The sequence below is a fragment of the Aquarana catesbeiana genome, linkage group LG05, assembly GCF_042186555.1.
Source record: "Aquarana catesbeiana isolate 2022-GZ linkage group LG05, ASM4218655v1, whole genome shotgun sequence".
NCBI classification, from domain to species: Eukaryota; Metazoa; Chordata; class Amphibia; order Anura; family Ranidae; genus Aquarana; species Aquarana catesbeiana.
Genome location: NC_133328.1, coordinates 185200374 through 185215072, shown reverse-complemented (window position 1 = coordinate 185215072; position 14699 = coordinate 185200374). Strand labels below are relative to the sequence as shown.

Genomic DNA, 14699 nt, shown 5'->3' with positions numbered 1-14699 from the left:
CTCGTAGCTTCCGGATTCTTAGGCCATAGAGATGTTTGGAGCCATTCTGGTCTCTGATCAGCTCTATCGTCAGCTGGCCGAATCACCGGCTGCATTCTCAGGTTCCCTGTTGGGACAGGAGAGCCAGAGAAAAACATGGAAGACGGTGGGGGGGGGGGGGGGGCATTTCCTCCCACTGCTTGTAAAAGCAGTCTAGAGGCTAATTAGCCGCTAGGATTGGTTTTACATGAAAGCCGACCGCTGGCTGAAAAGAATGATACCAAGATGATACCTAAACCTGCAGGCATCATTCTGGTATAACCACTCAAAGTCCAGCAACATACCAGTACGTTGCTGGTCCTTGTTGGGCATATATTGTAAACTTTTTTTTCATGCAGCCTGTGGGCTGAACGAAAAAAAGATATTGATCGGTGGGTATGCCCACCATTAGAATACCTCCCTTCATCCACCCACTTCTAATGATGGGTATACATGCACCATTTATATATGCCGAAGCATGGGGGCATCCTCCCGCAAAAGGCAGGAGCAAATTGCTCCTCCACCCACTGCTGCCCCCACGCTTCGGCATATATGCTGAAGTATGTAACTGTGGTGGTGAAATCACCTCCGACAGCGCTGGAGTCACGGCTTTATGTATCGTGGGAGCAAACGCTGTTGCTGTCAAGATAAATAAATCTGCGCTGCAACTGAATGGCGTACCTGCTAAGCAAATGATGGTTAACAAAAAACAAAGTAACATTACAGTATAACAGTAATACTTACCATACCTGCAAAGCAAATACAAAAAAAAAACATAGTAAAAAATAAAACATTTAACGCAACCTGTGCCTACCTAAAATATATATATGCCGAAGCATGGGGGCATCCTCCCGCAAAAGGCAGGAGCAGATCGCTCCTCCACCCACTTCTGCCCCCACGCTTCGGCATATATGCTGAAGTATGTAACTGTGGTGGTGAAATCACCTCCGACAGCGCTGGAGTCACGGCTTTATGTATCGTGGGAGCAAATGCTGTTGCTGTCAAGATAAATAAATCCGCGCTGCAACTGAATGGCGTACCTGCTAAGCAAATGATAGTTAACATAAAACAAAGTAACATTACAGTATAACAGTAATACTTACCATACCTGCAAAGCAAATACAAAAAAAAAAACATAGTAAAAAATAAAACATTTAACGCAACCTGTGCCTACCTAAAATATATATATGCCGAAGCATGGGGGCATCCTCCCGCAAAAGGCAGGAGCAAATCGCTCCTCCACCCACTTCTGCCCCCACGCTTCGGCATATATGCTGAAGTATGTAACTGTGGTGGTGAAATCACCTCCGACAGCGCTGGAGTCACGGCTTTATGTATCGTGGGAGCAAACACTGTTGCTGTCAAGATAAATAAGTCCGCGCTGCAGCTGAATGGCGTACCTGAAAACAAAAAAATGTTTAAAACACAGTAAACTATAAAAAAAATTACATACCTGAAAAGCAAACATGATAAAACATAACAATAAAACATTGCAGAATAGAATACAGTAAAAAAGAGCAGAACAATAGAGAGAAAATAGAGAGAGAGAGAACAATAAAACGACAACTATTTTTGGTTTTTTTATTTTATATTTTTTTTGTATATTTTTTTTTTTTTACTTTTTTTTTTTTTTATAACTGTAACTTTTAAAACTGTAACGGTTCCAGGTTTGGGTCTCTCAAAATGTGATGGCATCTTGAGAGACCCTGTGGAAGTGTGTCCTAGTCTGTGCAGTGCTGTACCCTACGCTAATACTCAACTAGTGTATGGTAGCGTTCAAAACATTCACCAATGCAAAGACCAGGATTGCCAGGACAGGAGGGACAATAATACCGGGTGTCACGCCTAAATCCGCGCTTTCTGCAGACACGACATTTTCTTTGGGGGGCTCGTTGGGTAGGGGTACTCTGGAGGACATAAGGAAAATGCCTCTCATGCAGCCGGCCTACTGCATTTGGATTGGGAAGGTGAGGTGGAGCACCGTCTGGAAACAGAAGGGCTCTGACGATCTCTTCCTGGAATTTAAGGAAGGATCCAGTCCGTCCTGAAGCTCTGTATAGCACATGAGCGTTCAGCAAAGCCAATTGAAATACATTAACAGACACTTTTTTGTACCAGCGTCTGGCCTTACGGGCAATTAGGTACGGCGCCAACAACTGGTCGTTGAGGTCCACCCCTCCCATATTAAGGTTGTATTCGTGGACACAGAGGGGTTTCTCCACAACACCAGTCGCCGTAGTAATTTGGGTCGTCGTGTCTGCATGAAGGGAGGTGAGAACGAAAACATTCTTCTTATCCCTCCACTTCATAGCGAGCAAATTATTATACTTCAAGCAGGCTCTCTCCCCCAGCCTAAGACGGGACTCTACAAGCCGCTGGGGAAAGCCCCGGCGATTAGGTCGCACGGTGCCACATGCTCCAATCTGCTGATCAAACAAGTGACTAAAAAGTGGCACGCTCGTATAATAATTGTCCACGTACAAGTGGTACCCCTTTCCGAATAAGGGTGACACCAAGTCCCACACTATCTTGCCAGTGCTTCCTATGTAGTCAGGGCAGTTTATCGGCTCTACGTGACTATCTTTGCCCTCGTAAACCATAAATCTACATGTATAGCCTGTGGCCCTGTCACAGAGCTTATACATCTTGACCCCGTATCTGGCACGCTTGCTGGGAAGGTACTGTTTGAAGGACAAGCAGCCAGAAAACTTAATCAGGGACTCATCAACGCAGACAACTTGATGGGGAGTAAACAAGTCTGCAAAACGTTGGTTGAAGTGGTTTACGAGGGGCCGAATTTTGTAGAGCCGATCGTATGCAGGATCTCCACGAGGACGACAGAGTTCATTGTCGTTGAAGTGCATGAACCACAAAATCTGCTCGTATCGTGCCCTGGTCATTGAAGCAGAGAACACGGGCATATGGTGAATTGGGTCAGTGGACCAATATGACCGCAACTCACTCTTTTTGGTTATGCCCATGTTGAGGGAAAGGCCCAGAAAGATCTTAAATTCGGAGACCGTAATTGGTCTCCAATCTCTGGCAAGGGAGGACTGGGGATTAGCGGCGAGGTGTTGACCAGCGTACAAATTGCTTTGGTCCACAATAGATCTATAGAGATCTTCGGTGAAAAACAGTGAATAAAAATCCAGTGGCATAAAGTCAACTGTTTCCACCTGAATTCCGGGTTGGCCAGTGAAAGGGGGAAGTACGGGTGCTGCAGAAGTGGTGGGTACCCAATTCAGATTGGCGAATGCAGCAGGAAGGGCACTATGGGCACGACAGGCCTGTCTTTGTCTTCTTGGTGGCAGCGGGACACTAGTTGTGCTTGCCACCTCGCCAGCTTGAACTGCACTTGTGGGACTCGCCACGTCACCACGTGATACTGCAGTGCTGGATGTACGACCAGGGTGTACTAGGCCGCTGGTGCTTGCCAGTTCACCAGGAGTAGCGGCACTAGTACTTCTCTGCTCCATACGAGAGCCCTGCGGTTCTTGCACTTCAAGGACAGAAGAAGAAGTTCGGGGTCTGGTACGCCTGACCCTAGCAGGGACCATAACTCCGTCGTCAGAGCTATCTGTCATGGAGCCGCTGTCCTCTACAGGTTCGTATTCTGAGCTTGAACTTGACAGATGAGTGACTTCCTCTTCACTATCTGTCATGCTCAGAAACGTGTAGGCCTCTTCACTAGTGTACCTTCGATTTGCCATTTTGGGCTCTAAATTTAGGGGTACACTAGTGAGACTCACAGGCAAAAAAGCTCCTGACTGTCAGCGACTGATTCAAAGCGCTACCAAAAAACTGTTAGCGATCGCAGGGATCAGGCCTGACTCTGCGAACGCTGCAGTTATGTGTGCTTAGTGTTTTGTGACAGTTATCGATCGATACTGCACTTGGGTGGGCTGGGCTGGGCTGGGCCGAGGAGCAAAACGCAGGTGCTAGCAGGTATCTGGGCTGATCCCGCTAACACTGCGTTTTTTTGGGGGACCCTAAACTGCTGGGGAGTATAGATCTGATCGGATCGGATATCGATCCGTTCAGATACTATAGCACTAAGGGAGGTGTATGCTGCGTGCGTGGGTGTTAGCGGTACTGGCGCTAACCTGACGCTGCCTGGGGCGACGCAGACCTTATCTGATCCTAAAAACTTAACTTCTATCACCGCCGGGCAATTAGGGGGTTAAACCTTTATAAGGTAATAAACGGCGGGTGCCCTAAAACTGTAATAAACTACAATAAACTACAAAAAACAAACCAACTAACCAGCATCACCCGTAACAATTATATGGTGATCACTGGTGAAAGGGTTAACTAGGGGGCAATCAAGGGGTTAAAACCTTTAGTAGGTAGTATATGGGGGTCCCTGTCGCTATAAAACACTGACAGCAAACCTATATACTTACCTCCCTAACTAGCGTCACCTGTGTCACTAATACAGCGATCAGAAAAATGATCGCTTAGTGACACTGGCGACGGGGGGTGATCACGGGGTTAAAACTTTATTAGGGGGGTTAGGGGGGTACCCTGGACCTAAAGGGGGGTACCCTAGACCTAAAGGGGGCTAACCTAACTGCCCTAACACTTGTAACTGACACAAACTGACACCAATGCAATAAATCAGAAAAAAAAAAACCTGCTATTTGGTGTCAGAGGTACAGGGGGGTGATCAGGGGGTGACAGGGGGGTGACAAGGTGTGCCTGCGTGTTCTACTGTTAGTGTAGTGTTGGTGCACTTACTTGGATGTCTTCTCTCCTCTGCGCCGGACGAAAAGACCGGCTCGAGGAGAGATGACATCACTTCCTCCGCTTCTATTTACATTCACAGAAGCCGAGGAAGCTTGTCATTGGCCAGGAGCGATCGCGAGGGGGGAGCCACGAATGAGTGGCCTCCCCCTCACCTTTGATCGACCCTGACCTCGATCCGACCGCCGCTGGCACCGGGGGGGGTCCGATCGGACCCCCCACCCGCGGGCAGGCAAGGACGTACAGGTAAGCCCTTTTGCCTGCCCGTGCCGCTCTGTCGACGTACATCGTCGTGCGGCGGTCGGCAACTGGTTAACCAGATACTGATAGAAGTCACAAGAAAGGTATTTAGCTGTTTATATTTACTAAAACTATTGCCTTTTCATGTTCTGTGGGAGACCAGATATAGAGAATGCAGGGTCCTGGGTTTAGTAACACTTAAGACCCCTTTCACACGGACGGATAGAATGGTGCTTTTAGCTGCGGATTTTCTAATTTTCTACCGCACCTAAAAGCACACAATGCTTTCCTATGGCCCCATTCACACATTGCGTTTAGCTGGGAATTAGATACAGTGCACTGCGAATACCTGCGGTTCTGTGCGGATAGAAAAAATAGAATTGCCTACGTCCAGGAGTGATTTAGCGCAGCTATCCGCACATAACCGCAGGTATTCGCAGTGCACTGTGTCAGCTGTGGATAACAGCGCCGAGCTGCTCATCGGGAAAAATCATTTTTCCTTTCCCGATGAGCGACAAGCAAGGGGATCCGACTCGGCCCGGCACTGTTTGGTATGAATCTTGGGGGGGAACTCCACGCCAATTTTAAATAAAAAAATGGCGTGGGTTCCCCCCCAGGGGCATACCAGGCCCTTAGGTCTGGTACAGATTTTAAGAGGAACCCCTACGCCGAAAAAACGGCGTGCGGCCCCCCCAAAATCCATACCAGACCCTTATCCAAGCATGCAGCCTGGTAGGTCAGGAAAGGGGGTGGGGATGGGCGAGCACCTGAGCCGTACCAGGCCGCATGCCCTCAACATGGGGGGTGGGTGCTTTGGGGGAGGGGGCGCCCTGCGGCCCCCCCCCCCCCAAAGCACCTTGTCCCCATGTTGATGAGGACAAGGGCCTCTTCCCGACAACCCTGGCCGTTGGTTGTTGGGGTCTGCGGGCGGGGGGCTTATCGGAATCCAGGAGCCCCCTTTAATAAGGGGGCCCCCAGATCCCGGCCCCCCACCCTATGTGAATGAGTATGGGGTACATGGTACCCCTACCCATTCACCTGGGGGAAGAAGTGTCAATAAAAAAACACACTACAGAGGTTTTTAAAGTATTTTATTAGACAGCTCCGGGGGTCCTCTTCCGGCTTCGGGGGTCCTCTTCCGGCTTCGGGGGTCTCTCTGGTCCTTCTCCGCACTTTCTTCTGCCGGGCTCTTCTGCTATCTTCTGCTCTTTTGCCGCTCTTTTGCCAGCGGAGGAGCCCGGACTTCTGCCTTCTTCTCTTCTTCCGATGTTGACACAACGGTCTCTCTGGCTGGAATGGTCTCTGAGCTCTCCGCTCTGACTTATATAGGCGGTGACCCCGCCCCCTTATGCCATCACAGTCCCTCGGCATGCTGGGAGTGTGACGTTTTAGGGGGCGTGGTCAACATCACCCGGTGACCACGGCATAAGGGGGCGTGGTCACCGCCTATATAAGTCAGAGCGGAGAGCTCAGAGACCATTCCAGCCGGAGAGACCGTCGTGTCAACATCGGAAGAAGAGAAGAGGGAAGAAGATGATCCAGAGGTCCGGGCCACCGCTAGCAAAACAGCGGGAGAAGATAGCGGTGGAGCCAGCAGAAGATCCGGACACCGGGAGAAGACGCTGGAGAGACCTCCCGAAGTCGGAAGAAGACCCTCGGAGCTGTCTAATAAAATACTTTAAAAACCTGTGTAGTGTGTTTTTTATTGACACTTCTTCCCCCAGGTGAATGGGTAGGGGTACGATGTACCCCATACTCATTCACAAAGGGTGGGGGGCCGGGATCTGGGTTGTCTGGAAGAGGCCCTTGTCCTCATCAACATGGGGATAAGGTGCTTTGGGGTGGGGGGGCCTCAGAGCGCCCCCTCCCCCCAAAGCACCCACCCCCCCATGTTGAGGGCATGCGGCCTGGTACGGCTCAAGAGGGGGGGCGCTCGCCCGTCCCCACCCCCTTTCCTGACCTACCGGGCTGCGTGCTCGGATAAGGGTCTGGTATGGATTTTGGGGGGGACCCCACGCCATTTTTTCGGCGCAGGGGTTCCTCTTAAAATCCGTACCAGACCTAACGGCCTGGTATGCCCCTGGGGGGAACCTACGCTGGTCTTTTATTTTAAATTTGGCGTGGAGTTCCCCCTCAAGATTCATACCAAACAGTGCGAGTTGGCACCCTGTCGGGTTGCCATGGAGATGGCAAACCGCAGCTAAACGCAACCGCACCTAATCGCACTGTGCAAATGCAGCTGGTCGCAGTGCCTGGAGTCTAAATTTCACAGGAAAAAACATGCTTTTAACTGCGGCAGAATAGCCATCTGTGCGCCTTAAGATTTTGGGCAGAGGTAGTGTAGTGCTGGAAAAGCAGCACAGTAAAGTATTTGGAGGAATTATGTTGTAACTAAATATAATTATTAAAATGAACTTCACCCCTCCGTGAGAGAATAAAATGGCGATTGTTGCAATATTTTATGTGACACGGTATTTGTGCAGCTGTGTTTTAAACGCAACTTTTTGGGAAAAGTGACACTTTCATGAATTTAAAAAAAACGAAACGGTAAAGTTAGTCCAATTTTTTTGTATAATGTGAAAGATGTTACGCTGAGTAAATAGATACCAAACATGTCACGCTTTTATAATTGCATGCACTCATGGAATGGCGACAAACTACGGTACCTAAAAATCTCCATAGGCGACTCTTTAAATTTTTTTTGACGGTTACCAGGTTAGAGTTAGAGGAGGGCTAGTGCTAGAATTATTGCTCTCGCTCTGACGGTCGTGGCAAACCTCACATGTGTGATTTGAACACCGTTTACGTATGCAGGCGCGACTTCCGTATTCCGTTTTCTTTGCTGCGCGAGCTCGTGGCGACTGCGCTTTAAATATTTTTTTTTCTTATTTATTTTAATATTAATTGTTTAAAAAAAAAAAAAATGATCACTTTTATTGCTGTCACAAGGAATGTAAACATCCCTTGTGACAGTAATAGGTGGTGACAGGTTCTCTTTATGGAGGGATCGGGGGTCTAAAAGACCCCCGATCCCTCCTTTGCACTTCAAAGTATTTCAGCGATTCTGAATACTGTATATTTTTTAAAAACTGGCGCCATTGGCAGCCGAGTAAACGGGAAGTGACGTCATGACATCGCTTGCGTGTTTACAAATAGGCTTCGTTCCAGACTGTCACTAGCCGCCGGAGGGTTGATCGGGCCTCCCGGTCCATCGGGAGGCCCGGTAAGAGCGGCGGGGGGGGGGCGTCCCCTCCCGCTCCTCCAGTATAACAGCCGAGCAGATTTTAGCCGCATCGGTTGTTATTGCTGGAAAGCCGATCACCGGCTCTAAAAACAGTACCGGGATGATGCCTGCAGCTGCGGGCATCATCCCGGTATAACCCCCGAAAGCCGAGTACGTACATCTGCGTAAGCTCGGCGGCAAGGGGATAATCCACCATTCTGCCAGCTGTTGTCAATCACATCCTGTGAGCAGAGAGTGAGGGGTGCAGCCGAGCCAAGCTGTGTGTGTCTATAGAAATGCACAGCCTGGCTTGTGTCTTTACCTTTCTGTCCTGGAGACAACTGCACCTCCTGTTTCTTGTGCATGTGTCAGTGACAGGAAGTGTGGAAAAAATCCTCTCAGTGGTGTTGCAGACAGGAATAAAAACCAGACAACAATTTCAATTCCTCCCACAATCTGTTTAAAATTAAGAAAAACATTTTGGCAGGAGTTAGTCCGGGTTCTCACTTGAATGCAGGTTTCTCTGCATCCAATTTGCATGACAGAAGAGTGTGACCAGCTCTCAATGAATCCGGTTCACACATCTCCGGGTCGGCCACGGAGCGCACAGCAGAAGGGTCCTGTGCGTCTTTGGCTCTGCTGCAGGCAAAAATTTGTACCTAATTCGGACCTGAAATGGAGAACGGGGATGCCCCGCACCCCCTGCTGTGCTCTGCGAAGCACATAGTGTGAACCCAACCTTAGACTTTAAATTTGAACCATGAACACAATCTCTTTACACTTTGAACACTGCCTATTAAAGATCATAATGCTATGAGCAGCTATATGCGCTTTTATAGCCATGGGAGCAATTCTGTAGTTTTAGATATTCAGCGTGAAATACATATGCCCTTAAAGTGTGATACTAAACACACACTGTTTAGTTTACTTAGTCCCTTCTATTTCTGTAGGTGGATGATGCCACTGTAATTTTAATTAAAAAATCCACCCAATTACCTTTTTCCTAACTGATATACAGCTGTCACAGCTCTTTCCCAGCCTTTCTGCAGGGAAACATAAGCAGGAGGAGCTTCTAGTCCTCTGCTGCTGGTCCCATATTCCAAATAAAATAAAAGCCTTTGGAACACAGAGTAAAAATAAAGCGTTTGTTAACCCAAACTTGTGCTGTGTCATTTGGCCCCCTGTATCACCTGAAATGCCTGTCTGATTCTACCAGTTTCTACTGGCAGAATCAGTAGTCATTTACCACTGTGTATATGCCCACATGTGTGACTATAGTCACATAGGCTGCTTGGATGGGTTTAGGAGGAAATACTTAGCATAGAATCTCACTAAAAAATGATCATGTGCAGAGCTGCCAACACTGCTCTGGAAAGTCCCTAGCTGAATTGGGGACATGGAAAGAAGGTAGAGATAAAGAATAGCAGGATCAACCAGATTATTGTATTTTGCAGAATACAGAAAACAAATCTCATAGTGACGGAGTGTGTACGAACAGCATGTAATGCAGCAATTATTGGGAGTTTATTTATTTTATTATTATTTATATATTTTTTTATAATCTGGGTTTAGTTCATTTTTAAATGCTGCTATGAGCAATAGGTGGGACTATAAAGAACGGTGCTGTCTCCAGCCTTTGTTACCCTAGGCCCAACGCAGGTTGTGAAAGCTGTGATCTCTTTTTGTATATGCTACTGAATGTCCTAATCTTTGTTGGCAGTAGAAGTGATTGCACTATGATCGCAAGGTGCGATTTAGTATATGAATATTCGTTATCTGTGGTTTATTCAAAACTGTTGAGAAATAATTCTGGCTCTGTTTTTTTTTTTTTTTCTTTGTTACGTGAGCCCTGTTTTAACACTTTGCATATTGGAAATGGCTTTCCTTTAGTTCTCTAGCTTGGGTTTGTTCCATTGGTATTTTCAGATGTGTTTTATTAGTCAGCTCTCTGAATAATTTGGGTAAGTCTGCAATAAAAAGAATAAAGCCCTGGCAACGACAATTGAAACTACTCTGCAGCAAACACCTCACAATCTGGATTTTCTGTCCACACTTCTAATACACAAATACACTAAATAAATTTCATTTATAAAAACAATGGAAAGAGAAAATGTGTTTTTGTAACTACTGAGAATTAAAGTGTACAGTATGTAAAGCCACATTTTCTTTTGTTCTGGATGGAGTCGAGAAGGGTTTTTTTTTTTTTTTTTTTGTTTTGTCTATTGGGGAAACTTCCCTTTCCTTCCAATCCCAGAAGCACAACAGGAAGTTAGAGGAAATCTCCCAAAGTGAGGAAAAATTCTGCTCTTGGGACTGTCGTCTGAGGAAGAAATATACCAATTGAAAGGTTTCCTCTTACCTCTTGTTCTGTTGACAGCTGTAAAATTTTGGATATTCTCTTTCTAGGTGAGAATGGTTGTCAGGAAAAATAGAAGGTTGAATCTCCCCAATGGGTGCCTGGACAGTAATAAAACTTGACAAAGGGTCAAAAACCGTTCACCACTCTATCCAGAACTAAAAAAAAAAAAAAATACTTTAACTATTTGTTTTGTTTTTTTTACAGAATCTGTCACCATCTCATTACAAGCAAGAGACAACATAACCATCAGTATCAAAAGTGTTATTAATACAACACCATCTCCCTGCTTCCTCTGCATTGACAAGAAGTGTGACAGGTCAAGTTTGATAATTCGTTCTGGAAGCACAGTGAATTATGACTTTAATTGTAAAACGCCCGAGAAGTACTTTATTATGGAAATCAACAGGACAATTGGTAAGTTAACTGTTCAGATTCTGTGTCCTAATTAAGGAAACCTAAGATATTGAAATTCTGTAAAATTTCATATTGTAAAGTAAGTGGAATTAGTTCTACGCAGTGCACTAAAATGAAGAATATGTGAATGTTTGGCATCTTGTTTAAGTTAGTTTTGAATCCTAAAACAGTATTAATAGTAGATGTGATGACTGTACTAGTTTCCTTTTTTGGGCTTTCTTCTGTTTTCATCTGGTGATCCAGCCAGTAGGGCTCCATGCACACTAGTGTAAAAAAAATCGTCAGTTCTCTTGGCAGGAAAAAACTCGAATTTTTAAGCATTTTTTGTACTAGCGTTTTTTTTTCTGCCAGAGAAACGCTCTCAAACGCTAAACCGAAGGTTTTTTTTTCTACATCTAAACTTTAATCTTAAAAAAAGCTTCTAGACTACCTAATGCGCATGGACACATAAGATAACTATAGTTGCTTCTATAGACAAAATGCTAAACCCCTCTGGGTGCAGTTTTTTTACACAGTGTAATACAGGAGGTCACAGGTGAAAACAGAGGAGAAAAAGCCAAAGAAAACTAATCTTATGATTGTAATCTACAATGTAATACAATTTTTGGTTTTGGGTTTAATACTGAGGATACATAATTTCACAAAAATTCAACTTCGCAAAAAAGTATGAATGAACATTTTTAAAAAATATATAGCCCTGTTATTGCTCTGACAACCAAAGTTGTCCAACAATACCCGTAAAATCACAAAGTATTTAAAATCCTAAAAAGATCATGGAAGCCAACCGGGCCCTGTGTATAACAATGAAGTGCAATATTGTGCTTGTGTACATATACGGTAGTATTCAGTAGTGTGTCATCAGCAAGGACACATGTTCAGTACTTTCCTATTCTTTTAATTGATTGAAGAACATATTGCCTTTTATATATTGTTGAGGTCTGTAGTAATACACCAATGGTAAAGTAATTTATTACTAGAGATTTTCAATGTATTTGAATGGTATATTGTAAATAAGTCTTGCGGTATTAAACCCAAAAACAAAGCTGTATTAAAATGCAGCTTACCAATTCTTAGATGTGCTGGCTGCATTTGTTTTCTTTTTTAAAGACTTCTTTCCTTTATCTTCACATGGTGGTCTAGCTAGTAAGTCTGTCATTTTTTTGTTTTCCTATAACAGGCTAAACTGTCCAAAGTAACAGAGGGTTGGGACAAACCATTTACCACTGCTAAGGGTGCTTGCAATGGTCAGTTTTTATTAATTTATGTAACACCTTTATCCCAAAACTGCTGTAACTGCTTATAAAGTGCTGGAGTTCAGGTTCAATTTGTTAGTCAAGTCCATCTAAATCTGTTAGTTTAGCACTACTCTCCCCTCAGACTGACCATGCTGTTCTCCAAAGGTGTGTGCTTTACTTCTTCATCTAGAATGCAGACACACTAGGACGGGTGGTATGTTACTGGATAGATCACCAAGTGACATAAAATAAATAAAAGCCCAAAAAAAGAAAACAAATGCAGCCACCACATTTAAGAATTTGCAAGTTGCAATATATTACATTTTTGGTTTTGGGCTTAATACCACTTTAAAGTGTTACTAAACCCAAAAAAGTAAAATCAGTCTGTATATTAAGTAAAACATGCTTGTTATACTCACTGTGGGACCTAAGGAGTTAATCCTGCACATTGTATAAAAAGGCTGTTTGAGCCTGTCTTCTCTGATCCTCTCCTTCTTCTTCCACTGTCCCTAATACTTCTCCTGATAAGACAGAGCTTTGGAGGCACTCTGCACATGCTCAGTTTGGTGTGTATTGCTGGAGTTTTTTTATTTTATTTTTTTACATTTTGGGAGGGTGCATGTGATCAGTAAAGGGCCAATCGGCACTATCCAGACAGAAGGTCAAGGGTTCTGCAGCCTCATAGGACAGTCCTAGAATGAAAACTACAAACTTTAACTAGACACTGATAGAAGTTACAAGACTACTATATACTGCTGATGAGAAAAGGTATTTAGCCGTTTATATTTATTAAAATAATTGCGTTTCCATGTTCTGTGTACTGTGGGAGACCAAATATAGTGAATGCAGGGTCCTGGGTTTAGTAACACTTTTTAAGTTTGACAGGTTTTTGACAGGTTTCCCAGAAATGATCCTACAGAGGAAGCACTGATGAGTATAAGTATTGCAGACCTTGCACAAGCCTCAGCTTCGTGTTTGAGTGAACACACAGAGCAGCGGCTTGGCTCAGGTGCCTCTATAGCAAGCTGCTTGCTATGGGGACGCTCGGCAGGAAGGGGGCTAGGAGCATTGGCGAGGGACCCAAGAGGAGGAGGATCTGGGCTGCTCTGTGCAAAACCACTGCACAGAACAGGTAAGTATGACATGTTTGTTCATTTTAACAAAACCCCTCCCAGAGACTCTATTATTAAATGACAAAGGGGCGGGGCCACCCATAGACCTCAACAGGTGACCCCGCCCCATGTGATGTCATCGGCCAGGGCATGCTGGGTCAATGACGTCACAAGGGGGCAGGGTCACTCAGTGTCATCTTTTCATTTATTTATTTATTTATTTTTGCCGGCAATGGCTTTTTTTACATTCTGCTGTCAGCTGTTGACTCTTCCATTGTTAAGGACGCGGTGGCCAACTGCCGGCCTGCTCCTTAACAACCCAGATAATAGAAAAATAGTACCGCGCCAATCACAAAAACTCAAGAAGCAGCCAACACTACAATCAGACAAATTGTGCAAAATTAACTAACAAATAAAGTGTAGCGCTGATTATATAAAAAGTGTATAGAAACTAGATACAGGTGATCTAGGGTTATAGTCCCAGATTGTGAAATAAAATGTATCAAAACTTATATTTTCACACTGTGCGATTGGATGACAATCACAAATTTCACCCACAAAGAGAGGAGTGTGTCACATATGCCAATGTGAAAATAATTAAATTAAAATAAGTGTGCATATACCGTCTTATTAGTGAAATGCAACAAAATAAATATATAAGTGAAACAAAACCAACTGAACGGGTGGGTGTGGATGGAAAATAGAACCTTACTGTGGCAGGTAATCAATAAGATGAATAAACAATATGACCAATATACAGAGGAATACAGTCCTGACATCAAAAAATTTCAAAATGAAAAACGGTGACCGTGTTCTTAATCTGAAAACAAGTTCATAAAATCATGACACCAGACAGTCCCAAAATTTCACATAGATAGCTCAAACTGCCCAATAGTGAAGAGAAAGTGATCAAATGATATTCTTCACAGTGGTGATCCAAAACAATGAAGAGGATGGAGTACTTTTACCAGCATTGGTGGACTCACAGGCCATGAGCGGTGAGTCATCAAGCCTTGAACTGTCATGCAATGAGTGACAGTGTGAGTGCGGTCTGCAGAGATGGGATCTTCCTCCTAGGATGGGGACCAGGTGTCTGCCCAGATAGCCGATTCAATCCTCTGCTTCAACGGTGTAAACGAGCCATAATCATAATATGTAAAGAAGAAAAAAGGGAGCTTCCACATAGTGTAAATCCAAAAATCATTTGGAGTTTATTGGACAAAACAGGGTCATCCGATGATCAATATAAAAACATAAAATAGAATCGATTCCAAAATATTTAAAAGCGTGGTAGAAAAGTGGCTGGGTGCAGCAAAGAGACCCTACGCGTTTCGTCTAATAAGACTTCTGCTGGG

General features: G+C 44.7%; 1 protein-coding gene across 1 annotated transcript in view; it reads left to right on the top strand.

Annotated features, from left to right (window-relative positions):
• The window catches only part of CDCP1 (CUB domain containing protein 1), a 174410-nt gene that overhangs the window by 39727 nt on the left and 119984 nt on the right, over positions 1 to 14699 (top strand). Inside the window, exon 2 of the mRNA XM_073630434.1 lies at positions 10788 to 10997. Coding sequence (XP_073486535.1) covers positions 10788 to 10997 — 210 coding nt within the window. The remainder of the gene's footprint in view (positions 1 to 10787; positions 10998 to 14699) is intronic.